At 39.3% G+C, this 13,306-nt stretch overlaps 1 protein-coding gene across 9 annotated transcripts in view; it reads left to right on the top strand.

Annotated features, from left to right (window-relative positions):
- SUGCT (succinyl-CoA:glutarate-CoA transferase) overlaps positions 1-13,306 on the top strand; it is a 714,452-nt gene that overhangs the window by 16,043 nt on the left and 685,103 nt on the right. For 8 of the 9 annotated variants that reach the window (XM_080918398.1, XM_080918397.1, XM_080918396.1 and 5 more), the window contains exons 2-5: positions 5,135-5,186; positions 5,886-5,959; positions 12,340-12,425; positions 12,885-12,935. In XM_080918398.1, the coding sequence (XP_080774524.1) occupies positions 5,135-5,186; positions 5,886-5,959; positions 12,340-12,425; positions 12,885-12,935 (263 nt within the window). The remainder of the gene's footprint in view (positions 1-5,134; positions 5,187-5,885; positions 5,960-12,339; positions 12,426-12,884; positions 12,936-13,306) is intronic. The other variant, XM_080918399.1, reaches the window with a different exon arrangement.

The following is a 13,306-nucleotide window of genomic DNA, read 5'->3' as shown; positions in this document are numbered from 1 at the left end:
CTGGGGTCTCTTATGCTTCCATACGCATCTCAAGATTTTAAAAATACTTCTGTGAGGAATGTAATTGGAATTTGGAGGGGGTTGCATTGGCTCTGGATTTCTTTTGGCTGGGCAGCTGTTATGACAGCATTGAGTCTTCCAGCCCATGAGCATGGAGGGTTCCCACCTTACAGGGTTTCCCTTGCCTAAATCTATCTGAAAGCAGTTAGTTTCTGAGGCCACTATGATTATTGCCTTGACTATTTTCAGATTTTCATTCAGATCAGGAAAACTACTGATCTCTTGGGGGCTAATTGTCTGCAGTGCCAACGTTGTGGACAGTGTCAGCTTAAGACATTTCTGTTCTCATGTATAAAATCATAGTACCTGCAAATAGAAATACTTCTACCTCTTTCTTGATTGTTTGCATTTATTTGCTTGACTTCTGTCTCTTCTCTCTCTCCTTTTTGTTTTTTGTTTCATGAGCCAGGGTTTTTCTGTGTATCCCTGCCTGTCCTGGAGCTCAATCTGTAGACCAGCTTTGAACTTTGAACCACCTTCCTCTGCTTCTGGGATTATGAGAAATAATAAAATTATTTCTGTGGCCTCATGAATGGATTTTTTTATTGTCTTAATAACTTCTTCAGGTATCTTCTTCAGCGCTAGTTTGGTGGTTATAAATTTCTTTAGCCAAATTTATCATGAAAAATTTTCACAGAAATATTTGCTGGGAATGTTAGTCTGGGTTGGAGATTGTTGCATTTCAGAACTTAAAACACATCCACGCAGACCTTCCTGACTTCTGAGAGTTCAGCTGAACAATGTGTCACCCCACAGTGTCTGCCCACCTTGACATTTGGCATCTCACGTTCCTCCTTTTTCTACTTTTACTATCTTTCTTTGTTCTTTACATTAGTTCTCTAAATATTTTAGATGATGAGGGGATGTCCCCTTTCCTTCCTTCCTCTTCTTCATCCTCCTCCTCCTCTTTCTTTTTTGAGACAGGGTATTCTTTTGTGTTTTAACTTTGGCTGTCCTGGAGCTAGCTTTGTAGTCCAGGATAGCCTTGAACTTACAGAAATCCTCCTGCCTCTGCCTCCAGAGTGCTGGTATTAAAGGCATTGAGACTCTTTTCAGTTTTTTTTACTTTGATGTGTTAAGTTCTTTATTTCTAGAATTTTAAATAGATTTTTTCTCAGTATTTCCATTTGTTAAACTCATATTTTGTTTATTTAATCTCTTATTTTATTTACCTGTTTGTGTTTTTTTTCTTGCATTTTTTCCAGCATATTTATAAGTTTTAAGTTCTCTGTTCAGGATTTCATTTAACGTGCCATTAATAAGTGTCATTGCTGTAAGATTAGTCATTATTGGAGGAGTTGTGATGTCTTGGTTTTATATTTCTTTGTCATTTCCTTAGTATTTACACAGGTGTTATTTATTAGGTTTTAAATTTTTTAGCTATATTATTTCTGTTGGGAGTATTTGTAATGTTTAAGTCAGACTTGGCTGTAGTAGAGTTGAGTGTATATAGTTCAGAAAATAATTCCTCAGGCCAGGAGCTCAGATACTTAATGTAAACGTATTATTCCCTGAGTGGAGTTTTAACTGGGGTAGCAACACTAGCTGCTTGAGATGATCATTATGTAGTGGCTCCTTTGACTTCAGTAAGTCACGGGAGATAAACAGCCAAGGATAGTATGGAGCATATTTAAATTTTACCTAAACCTAGGAGTGTGAGGAAAGTACAGTGGGTAGGGTGATAATTGAATATTAGACCTATGTTGAAAGAAAAAAAAAACCGAGGTGGGTAAAGTAGCTGTGAGGAAAAGATTTGGATACTTTCGGGGCCCATAGATTTTGTTAATCTTTAATATTTTGTTTACTATTTTGATTGGTGTGTGCATGTGTGTACAGGTGCATGAGCACATGCATACACCCACCTGCATGAGTTTAAGCTCTCTGTATGTGTGCACGTGCTCACACAGTTACAGGTGCTGGGTACTGAGCACCCTCTTACAGGAGCAGTTAGCGCTCTTATCCACTGAGTCATCTCTCCAGCTCCAGGCTCACAGCTTTTAGAGATTGTTAAATCTATGGAAGGTCACGATCAAGAAGAAAAAGGAGACCGGGAGAAGAATGAGAGAAAGAGGAAAGCTCATAGGGATAAGAGGAAGAGTATGAGACAGGGTTGAGAAGTATAGGAAAGAATGTTCAGACGCATCCTGGTGGAGAAACGTGTTTATGTTTCCTGTAACCTAACTGAGCAGCACACAAGCAGGATCCAGCCTTCATAAGGCATATGTGCGAGAGTGGAATTTAAATACGTGAAAGTACGACATTAAAAAACAGAAAAGATTATGTGTGGAATGAGTTTCTGGCACAGCTCTGATGTGTTGAAGGGTAATGTTCACAGTCTCTCTAGATGTAGCCCTGCTTCACTTGATGCTGTGCGTGGGAGGGTTGTGTAGGATCCATTGGCCATTAGCATCAGTGTTCTGGTGTGTGGTAGAGCTGAGGTGGTACTTCCTTCCTGGTAGTTGCCTTGGGTCCCTGCGTGGCACTGAGATCCCTTGAGGAGTAGCAGATCCCTTGCAGTGTCTTCCATCTTTCCCCAGGCTGTTGTCCTGAATTTGTAATTTTAAATTGCAGTGCTGATGTATGGTAATAACATCAGTAGTTAGCCAGAAATTATGACAGGTGATGTTCAAAGTCGTCTTGTCAAAAGGGGACTGGATATGATGTATCAGAGTAGTTTGTGTGACGGGGACTGCACTGGCTGGTTTTATATGTCAACCTGAAACAACCTAGAGTCCTTAGAAAGGAAGGAGCCTCAGTTGAGGAAATGTCTCCATGAGATCTAGTTGTAAGGCATTTTCTCAACTAGTGTTCAGTGGGGGAGGAGCCTGCCTGTGATAGGTGCTGCCCTCCCTGGGTTGGTATTCCTGGGTTCTGTAAGAAGGCAGGCTGAAGAAAGCCATGTAAAACAAGCCAGTAAGCAGCATCCACCATGGCTTCTGCATTAGCTCTTGCCTCCAGGTTTGTGCCCTGTTTGAATTCTTGTCCTGACTTCCTTCAATAATGAACAGCAATATGGAAGTATAAGCCAAATAAACCTTTTTATTTTCAACTTGCTTTTTGGTTATGGTGTTTAATCACAGTAATAGAAATCCTAACTAAGACAGAGTCCGTTTTTCAGGTCAGCAGACTTAATATTTCAAAGGTCAGTCACAGAAGGGTGTTGTGTTGTGTTTGCAGCCCAGTTCATCTGTCCATGTGTCTGCTTTTCTTGTTACATTTTAAGTATCCTGGACCATTTGTACCCCATTTTGATCCTCAGCATCCTCTCTAATGCTCTCTTTTTAATTTGGGTGATTCAGTGGCTTTTTTTTTTTTTTTTTTTTTTTTTTTTTGAGAAAGGATACATGGAAGTAAAGGTCCCAGTGTTATTTTTTCTACTTTCACTTTCACAATGCTTTGTATCTTGATTAGATTTACAATATAGAAAAATTTCTGTACCCTGAATTTTTAAAGGTTTTGTTCCATTTTAGCTTCTAATGATATCATTGAGAAATCTGTTACTGGGGAGATGGAGGGATGGGGGGATGGCCCAGTGGTTAAGACTGTTTGCAGATCTTGCAATGACCAGAGTTTAGTTCCCGGCACACACACTGGGCAGTTCAAAATTCCGGTAGCTCTAGCTGTAGGGAATTTGATACCATTTTCTGGCTCCCATTGGTACTTGCATCCATGTAGGTACCAAGTCAGCCTGTTACACACACACACACACACACACACACACACACACACACACACTCACTCACTCACTCACTCACACAGCACCCCTTTAAAAAATCTGAAACGGTCCTGAACAGTAGTCTGCCCTGTGAAATGCTTCATATCTTTAATTTTTAGAAAAAAGTTTGTTCAGATTTTCAGTGATGTGCTTGGGTGCATGCGCTTTTCTCCTTTTTTTAATTCAACTTTTCCATATAATATATTTTGAACATGTTCTTACCCTTCACCAACTCTTCTCAGGGCTGGTTATTTTATTTACATGTGTGTGTATGCAAAGAGATGTGCATGTCCTCAGTGAATGTTTGTAGATCAGTGGACAACTTGTGGGAGGTTTTTTTTTCCTACTTTGTGTTTCTGGCATGGAACACAGGATATCAGGGTTGGAAGTCATTGTGTTTAGCAGCTAAGCTGTGTTAGCACTCCCAATGGTTAGTTTTAACTGTCAACTTACAAGTACAGTCCATAACAACTTTGGAAGGGAGTTTAAGTGAAGTGTTTTTCTATACCCAGTTGGCCTATTTAAATGTTGTGGTAGCTGGTTGTGGTCCTTTTGACTTTAGTCAATGTTAGAGGGTCAAGAAACATGGGTAGATAGTACGACACACACTAATTTTAGTAACTAAGATTAGGTGTGGGAAGAAAGGAGGTAGCAAAGACAGGGGTAAGTATTAGATGGAGATAACACAAAAGGGAAAACAATTGGTGTGGTGGGTAACAAACTGGGAAGAGACAGCTGAAATACTGTTAGGATTCACAGTAATTTTAGTAGTTGTGAAATCAAGAAATAAAAAGTGAGTATAAGGCTAGGAGAGCAAAGAATAAGGACTCAGAGGGGTGTATGTGAGAGGTAGGAGCAGTGTGGTAGAGAATGCTCAACCTGACAGAGCAGTAACAAAACCAAAACCATCAGTCAGGACATACAGAGGCAAGAGCAGGAATGAAATAACAGGACATGAGAAACTGAAGGAAACTCTGGCGTATGCTCCTAGCCCAGTTGTGCTGATCTGGAAAGATGAAGTCATCACATCCATCTACTGGAGCAGGCTCCACTCAGAGCTCGGTGAGGGAGGCTCGAGTGGCTGCCCGCAGTCTTTGTGGCCTCCCGCATCTTGGTCTCTATGCTTCAGGCCTGCAGAGGAGCGAGGTTGGAAACCCTTTCCTTATAATCTCTGCAGAAACTTGTAGATTTGTTTTTGAAAGAGACAGGCCAAGGTTTCTATGTTACATATCAGACAGAATAGTTGAGAAGGAAAATTATTTTTGATAATAACAGATTTCTTAGAATGTGACTAATTATGTATTGTTTACTTTGTAACGATTTGTGTTCTGTACTCTTCAATGTTAATTGTCTTGGCAGACTGTGACAGTATGAAGCCACTGGAGGGCGTGAGAATTCTGGATCTAACGAGGTTTGTGTTGGGTTCCCTGCAGTTTAGTGCTTGAGTTCCCCCCTCCCTTTTTTGAAAACACTTTATTAGTTTTTATATTACACAGAGATATTTACATGTTGAAATTTTAATGAGTGAACAGAAAAGAAATTCTGACTATAATTTCAAAGACAATTAAAGTAGCATTTGTGAATTTTTCTAATATTCATATTTACATATACTATCCTCAAATTATAACTATATTGAAATTATTTTCCTCCCCTTTCTTTTGCTTTGTTTTTTTCAGACAGGGTTCCTCTGTGTACCCTTGACTATCCTGGAACTTACTTTGTAGACCAGTTTGGCTTCAGAATCAGAGATCTGCCTGCCTCTGTCACCCAAGTACTGGGATTAAAGGCATGCACTGCCATTGCTCTGAAGTTTTTACCTATAGTTTAAATGTTCCAATATATTTTGAATAACTTCCTATGCTCATTTAAAGTTAATGAAAATGATATTTATAAGTGCCCAAATCGTTCCTCAATTTTTACTTCTGTAAATAAGGCCTCTTTATATGCAGATCTTTGCTTTAGTTTCAATTTTTCCCTCCAGATAGAATTTTAGAAATATGGTTCCTGCATCAAAGAGGTTATAGTTTTTTAAAGCTCTTGATAAATAGGGGAAATTTGATAAATAGAAAATTGCAATTCTAACAAGTTTGATCACTGTTTAACATTTTAGAGTACTGGCTGGACCTTTTGCCACAATGAATTTAGGAGATCTTGGAGCAGAAGTTATAAAAGTGGAAAGACCAGGTAAATCTATTTGTTTAAAAAAGTAGAGTCCAATAAAAAAGTAGAGGCTAATAAGTGTTTGGGGAATTCTGTAAATGATCCAGGATTAGAATACCCATAAATTAAGGGAGGAAATGTGGAGAATGAGTTATTTTTCTGCATTCCCTGTCTTTCTATGTGTCTACATTAGTTATCTTTTATTTGTATGTATCAAAGATAAGACTAGAGCCAGTTCCTTCTCATATACTGAAAGATTCTGTTACCATAAATAATTACAATGTTGCTAGCAACAACATAGTGCTAGGCAAAGTTCTAAGCCTTCCATTGTTTTACTTTAGTTGTCCAGCAACTCTGTGTGCTGATCAACTCATCCTAATGTAAAGGAAAAATACAAGTACTCAATTATAATCCTGGTTCTCCTAAGCCTATATGAGTGGTCCCATGAGTTAGGGAGACTATACTCCATGACTTTGTGCTGAAGGGCAAAGGTACAGAAAAAGAAGGTCATAGGATACAGAGAGAGAGAGAAGGAAAAAGAATCAAAGCTCTTTAAACAAGAGATCCAAATATACCAACCTAAGTTATTATTTACTAATAAAAGACATAAAAGTTTGATTTTTAAAAAGCTAAATTTAGATAAGTTGTTAGGCAACTCTACATCCAACAGAGGGCTGATATCAAAAATATATAAAGAACTCTAGAAACTAGACATCAACAAACTGAAGAACCCAACTAAAAATGGGGAACTGATCTAAACACAGATTCTATTTATTTATTTATTTATTTATTTATTTGTTTATTTATTTATATTTATACATGTACACTGTAGGTGTCTTCAGACACACATCCAAACAGTGCATCAGATTCTGTTATAGATGGTTGTGAGCACCATGTGGTTTCTAGGAATTGAACTCAAGACCTCTGGAAGAGCGGTCAGTGCTCTTAACCACTGAGCCATCTCTCCAGCCCAAAACACAGATTTTTGATAAAAGACTCTCTAATGGTTGAGAAGTTAAATGTTCAGCATCCTTAGTCATCAGGGAAATGCAAATCAAAAGGACTCTGAGGTTCCATCTTACTCTTGTCAGAATGGCCCAGATCACAACCACACGTGATAGCTCATGCTGGCAAGGATATGAAGTAAGGGGAACATTCCCCCATTGCAGATGGGAGTTCAAAGTTTACAACCACTTTGGAAATCAATTTGGGGCTTTCTCAGAAAATTGGGAATAGTTCTACCTCAAGACCCAGCTATACCACTCATGGGCATATACCCAAAAGACACTCCACCATACCACAAGGACACTTTCTCAACTATGTTCGTAGCAGTTTTATTTGTAATAGCCAGAAACTGGAAGCAACTTAGATTCCCTCAACTGAAGAATAGATACTTCATTTAAAAAGTCGTCCCAAATGAGGTAACCCAGACCCAGAAAGATAAACATATATACTCATAAGTGGATTTTAGTCATAAAGCACAGGATAACTGTGCTACAACCCACAAAACCAAAGAAGTTAAGTCACAATGAGGGCCCAAGGAAGGGTCTGTGCTCCAATCTCACAGAGAATGGAATTTAGAGTGGACATGGGTGATGCAGATGGAGGGAAGGGACTGGATGGGGGGGGGTGACATGGGATAGGGTGAGGATGGGTACAGGATGGATAAGGTGGGGGAAGGACATAGGGAGGAAGTACTGGGAGGGACAACTAGAATGGGGGAGGGCATCTCTGGGATGAGCCACAAACCGAGGGCAATGGAGATTCCTAGTAATCTAAGAGAGTGACTCTAGCTAAGACTCCTAACAATGGGGACATGGAGCCTGAACCAGCCATCTCCTGTAACCAGGCAAGGCTGCCAGTGGAGGGATTGGTACACCAACACAGCCAAAAAATATTCGAAACCATTTGTCCTGTACACAAGATGTACAGGGATAAAGATGGAGCAGAAATTGAGGGATGGGCTAATCAATGACTGGCACAGCTTGAGACCCATGCCGCGAGAGGGAGCTCATGATATTCATAATATTCTGCTATACTTACAGACTGTATGCTAGACTGGAGCTTAACGGTCATCAGAGGGGCTTCACCCAGAAACTGATGGAAACAGATGCAAAGACCCACAGCCAAACATTAAGTGGTGCTTGAGAAATCCTGTGGCAGATGGGGAGGAAGGATTGAAGGAGCCAGAGGGGTCAAGGACATCACAAGAAAACCTACAGAATCAACTAACCTGCACCTATTGGGGCCCATAGAGACTAAATTGTCAATTAGAGAGCATGTATAGGAAGGACCTAGGCCCTCTGCACATACGTAAGAGTTGTTCAGCTGGGTCTTCATGTGGGACTCCCAACAGCAGGAGCAGGGCTATATCTGACTCCGTTGCCTGCCTTTGGATCTCTTTCCTCTCACTGGGCTGCCTTGCTTAGCCTTAGTAAAAGAAAATGCCCCTAATCTTACTGCAACTTGATATTCCATGGCTGGTTGATATCCATGGGAGGCCTACCCTTTTCTGGGGAGAGGAGGGATGTATGGGTGGTGGTGAGAGGAGGTGAAAGACAAGGATCTTGAGGAGAGGAGCGAAGGGAAACTGGATTTAGAATGTAGAATAAAAATAATAAAAGCTAAATTTAGATGAATTCTTTGTCAGTCTTTACTTTTTAAAAATTCTATCTCTCTTTCCCCATATAGGTTATTTTTGTTAATCATTTTGTTTACTTTTCAAATGATATCTCCCTTTCAGGAAACCCCTCCAACAAACCCGCATCCTTTTCTCCCCCTCCCCCTCCCCTTTGCCTCTATGAGGATGCTTCTTTGCCTACTCACTCACTCCCACCTCACTGCTCCAGCATCCTCCTACTCTGGGGCATTAAGCCTCCACAGGTCCAAGGGCTTCCCTTCTCATTGATGCCAGATAAGGCCATCTATCTTGTTTGATAACTTCTGGTTGAAAGTCTGTTTTATTGGATGTCATAATGATTATTCCACCTTTTTTTATTTGGGACCATTGGCTTGGAAAACTTTTTTTCAGCCTTTTACTTTGAGATAATGTCTGTCTTTGTTACTGAGGTGTGTTTCCTGTATGCCACAAAATGCTGAATCCTGTTTACCTATCCGGTCTGTTAGCCTGTGCTTTTTTTGGGGGGGACTTGAGGTTTTTTTTTTTTTTTTTTTTTTTTTTTTAGTCATTTATGTTGAGAGATATTAAGGGTCAAGTTTGTTGGGAGAAAATTAATTTCTTGGTTTTTTTGTTGAATATAGTTTCCCTCCTTGTGCTGAAGTTTGTTTTCTATTATCCTCTTTAGGGCTGGATTAGGGGAAAGATATTGTTAAATTTGGTTTTGTCATGGTATATATTGGTTTCTCCATCTATGGTAATTGTAGAGTTTTTCTGGGTATAGTAGGCTGGGCTGGCATCTTTGTTCTCTTAGGGTCTGCATGACATCTGCCCAAGATCTGGCTTTTAGAGTCTCTTTGAGAAGTCTGATGTAATTCTGAAAAATATGCCTTATATGTCACTTGTTTTTTTCCCTTATAACTTTTAATATTCTCTCTTTGTTCTGTGCATTTGGTGTTTTGACTATTATATGACAGGAGGAATTTCTTTTCTGGTACCATCTGTTTGTGTTCTGTAGGCTTCTTTTACATTTATGGGCATTTATTTCTTTAGGTTAGGGCAGTTTTCTTCTATAATGTTGTTGAAGATGTTTACTGGCCCTTTGGTTTGAGAATCTTTGCTCTCTTCTACACTTATTATTCTTAGGTTTGGTCTTTTCATTGTGTCCTGGATTTCCTGGATGTTTATAGTTAGGAGATTTTGTTTTTGGTATTTTTCTTTGACTATTGTGTTAATGTCTTCTATGGTATCTTCTATACACAACATCTCTCTTCTATCTCTTGTATTCTGTTGGTGATTCTTGCATCTGTGACTCCTGATCTATTATATTAGGTGTTCCATCTTCATGGTTGTCTCCCTTTATGCTACGTTTTTAGTGATTTTATTTCCATTTTTAGATCCTTGATGACTTTGTTCAATTCCTTCACCTGTTGGATTGTATTTTCTTGTCTTTCTTTGAGAGATTTATGTTTTTCTTTGTAAGGCCTTCTACTTGTTTACCTATGCTTTCCTATATTTCTTTAAGGGAGTTATTTATGTCCTTAAAGTCCTCTATCACCTTTATGAGTCGGGATTTTAGGTCTGAATCTTGATTTTCAGGTGTGTTGGGGTATCCAGGGCTTGCTGTGGTGGGAGACCTGGGTTCTGATGTTGCCAAATAGCATTGGTTCCTGTTTGCTTAGGTTCTTGTGTTTGCCTTTCACAATCTGGTTATCTTTGGTGTTAATTAGCCTTGCTGTTTTGACTGGAACCTGTTCTTCCTGTGAGCCTGTGATCCTGGGTGTGTCAGACCTCTTGGGGGTCAAGCTATCTTTTGGGTATGGGTAGGTTGAGGGAGGCTAGAACACAGTGTCCACTACCAGGTGCAGGTACAAACTGGAGGGAACCTTCTGACTGGATGGGGATTGCTGTGTCCCCTTTGTCCCTGGGGTATCCCTGGTAGGTCAGGTATTGGGGTGGGGGTTGGGGCCTCACCTGTGATTCTGGATGTGTTCAACCTTTATGGGGTCAAGCTGCCTCGGGGTGTGGGCAGAGTGGGTGGTGATCCAGAGCACAGACTTCTTTCCCAGGCATGGCTACAAATAAAAAGGAAGGTGTGTCTCTGGCTATGTAGAGTTTCTACATCCCCTGGCTCCTAGTATTGGGGTGGGGGTTAGAGCCTCACCTTTGATCCTAGATCAGAGACCCTAGACCTAGAACTCCTGGGTGTCAAGTTGTCTTTGGTTCCTATCTACGTATTTAATAAAGTATTTCTTTACCTAACCCAGACTGGTCTGGAGCCTCAAAGTCTCAGCAACATGCTAGGGTGTGACATCTTTCTAGTTTATTCTTTCTTATTTGCCTACCAATAAATATTCACTGTGTACACATGTCTAATTTTATTTTGTGCCTTCTTAGCATTTTGGCAACTCGTTAGTTTTTGCTATTATGGATAAAATGCTCATGAAAGTGCCAGTGTAGCATGCCCTTTTTCTCCCACAAGTACTTGGGTATAGCACCCATTATTCTTGCTCTCTAACTGTACTTTAACTTGATCATTTTGGACTTCTCAAAAATTTTTGGTATTTTTTTGTGGTGGTGCACATTGGTAACTCTAGCACTATGAGAGTAGAAGCAGAGGAATCAGTAGTTCAAGGTCATTATTTACCACCCATTATTTACATACCCAGTCAGTGACATATGCTGTGCTTTGTCTGCTGCTTATGCTGGGAAATGCTCAGCATCCCAGCTCCCACAGTCCAGGTTCTATAAAGTTCTAGCTTTCTTACTACAGTCTTATTCTTGGATCTTTTTTTGAGGGTCTGAGAGAGGGAGGGAGGGAGACACACATAGATACACACAAGACACACACACACATACACACACACACATGCAGAGAGAGGGGTGGGGTCTGGGGGAGAGTTAGTGTTTGAACTTCTGCTCTTAATGTCCCAACATCCTCAGTGTAAACCACAGTCATTATTGTGTCATCTGTTCCTAGACAGAGCATCCATTCTAATTCTTGTCATCTTAGTTGATAGCTGAGTTAACATTTGATAATGAATTGGTCTGTGGATTCTCTGTCTCTACCTAGTAAGTAGTGAGAATAAGGGCAGACTGCCACACTCACCTGAGTTTTGTACGGGTTCTGGGGATTTGAACTTTTGTAAAAACACAAGCACATCACTTACTGATGAGCCATTTCCTCCTTATCTGTTTTGGCTTTTCAGATTTTATTACAGAAATGTTTTATAGATTATTAGTTATATTGTATGCTCAATCCTTTATACAAATTTAGCATATACACTCACATTATTATTATGATTTAAATAATATGTAACACATTTTTGCTTACTCCATAGTTTTATTTTGCATTCAGTGTCAAGAAATAATAAAGGAACTGACCAAGATGCTTGCCAAAAACTAACCCCCTTCCCAAAATTGCTGGTTATCAACTCTAAAGAGTGCTAGTAAAATATTTCCTTTTGGATTTTGACCTTTAATAATGTAAGTTAATGAAAGCAAATTTGGAAAGATTTGGCAATTGGTATTAAAAAAGCAGAGATCTGGTTTTATTGAGCTACAGAAAATACCCAAGGAGTAAGGATCCACTAGGTTGAGTTGACCTCCAGCTATATGGGAGTGTGCACAGAAGTGAGCCTGTTGGTTTGCAATGAATAGCTCATATTATCCTTTACAGGAGCTGGTGACTAATAGCTCATATTATCCTTTACAGGAGCTGGTGACTAATAGCTCATATTATCCTTTACAGGAGCTGGTGACTAATAGCTCATATTATCTTTTACAGGAGCTGGTGATGATACGCGATCTTGGGGACCTCCTTTTGTGAACAAAGAAAGTACATATTTTCTTAGTGTTAATCGAAATAAGAAAGTAAGAATATTTCCCGGTTTTGCTTTATTTGTGTAGTTCTATGGCATTTACAAAACTTCTGCTATTATGGCTTGCTTTTTGATATGTAACTAATATTTCAATTTCATGATCACATCCAAGCAATAAAATTTTTATTACTATTTCTCCTCTGCTAAATAACTTAAGAAATTGTGAGAATTTGTAATGGAAATAGTCTGTGAATATTTGGTTCTTTACATTTATTGCTCCTATGCTGGTATTACACAGCATTAATACTGAAAAGCATGTACTATGCATGGTTCTTGGTGCCAGACAAACATTTTGATTAAAGTCAATAAAGATGAGCTAAGTATTTATTCATAAAGGAACTAAGTTTGCCTTACAATGAGAATTTGTATGATACGAGTGACTGTTGTTGAACTGACATTAATGATGAAAACATTTATGAAAGCATTCTAACGTCGACATTTTGATTTTTAGAGTATAGCTGTTAATATCAAGGATCCAAGAGGAGTGAGAATTGTCAAAGAGGTACGGTATGTGAAAAGGCACCTCAGTGCTTAGGTTCTTATGAGGGACTTGGTTACCTGGGAAAGGGTCTTAGAATATTGCTTTAATGCCAATCTATAAGTGCTGGCTATAAATCCCATTTACTAATTTGAGTTGCCTTTTTTGGATGGGTTGTTCCTCATTAGTGGTTTGGATTAAAAATCTAATTAAAACATAATTATGTACCCCACCTCCTTCTTTCAACCTTTTCCATGTCCGCTCCCTACTTTGCCTCAAATTCATGGTCTTTAAAAAAACCACTACTGATATGTGCATACATATGTCAGTAAACATAAAAGACAACCCACTGGTTCCAGGAAGTATGGCTTGTGTGTATCTGAGTTGACATTGTT

This window comes from Micromys minutus, assembly GCF_963924665.1.
Source record: "Micromys minutus genome assembly, chromosome: 6".
Classification (NCBI taxonomy): Eukaryota; Metazoa; Chordata; class Mammalia; order Rodentia; family Muridae; genus Micromys; species Micromys minutus.
Note: the sequence above shows the minus strand (reverse complement) of the source record. Positions and strands in the feature narration are given on the sequence as shown.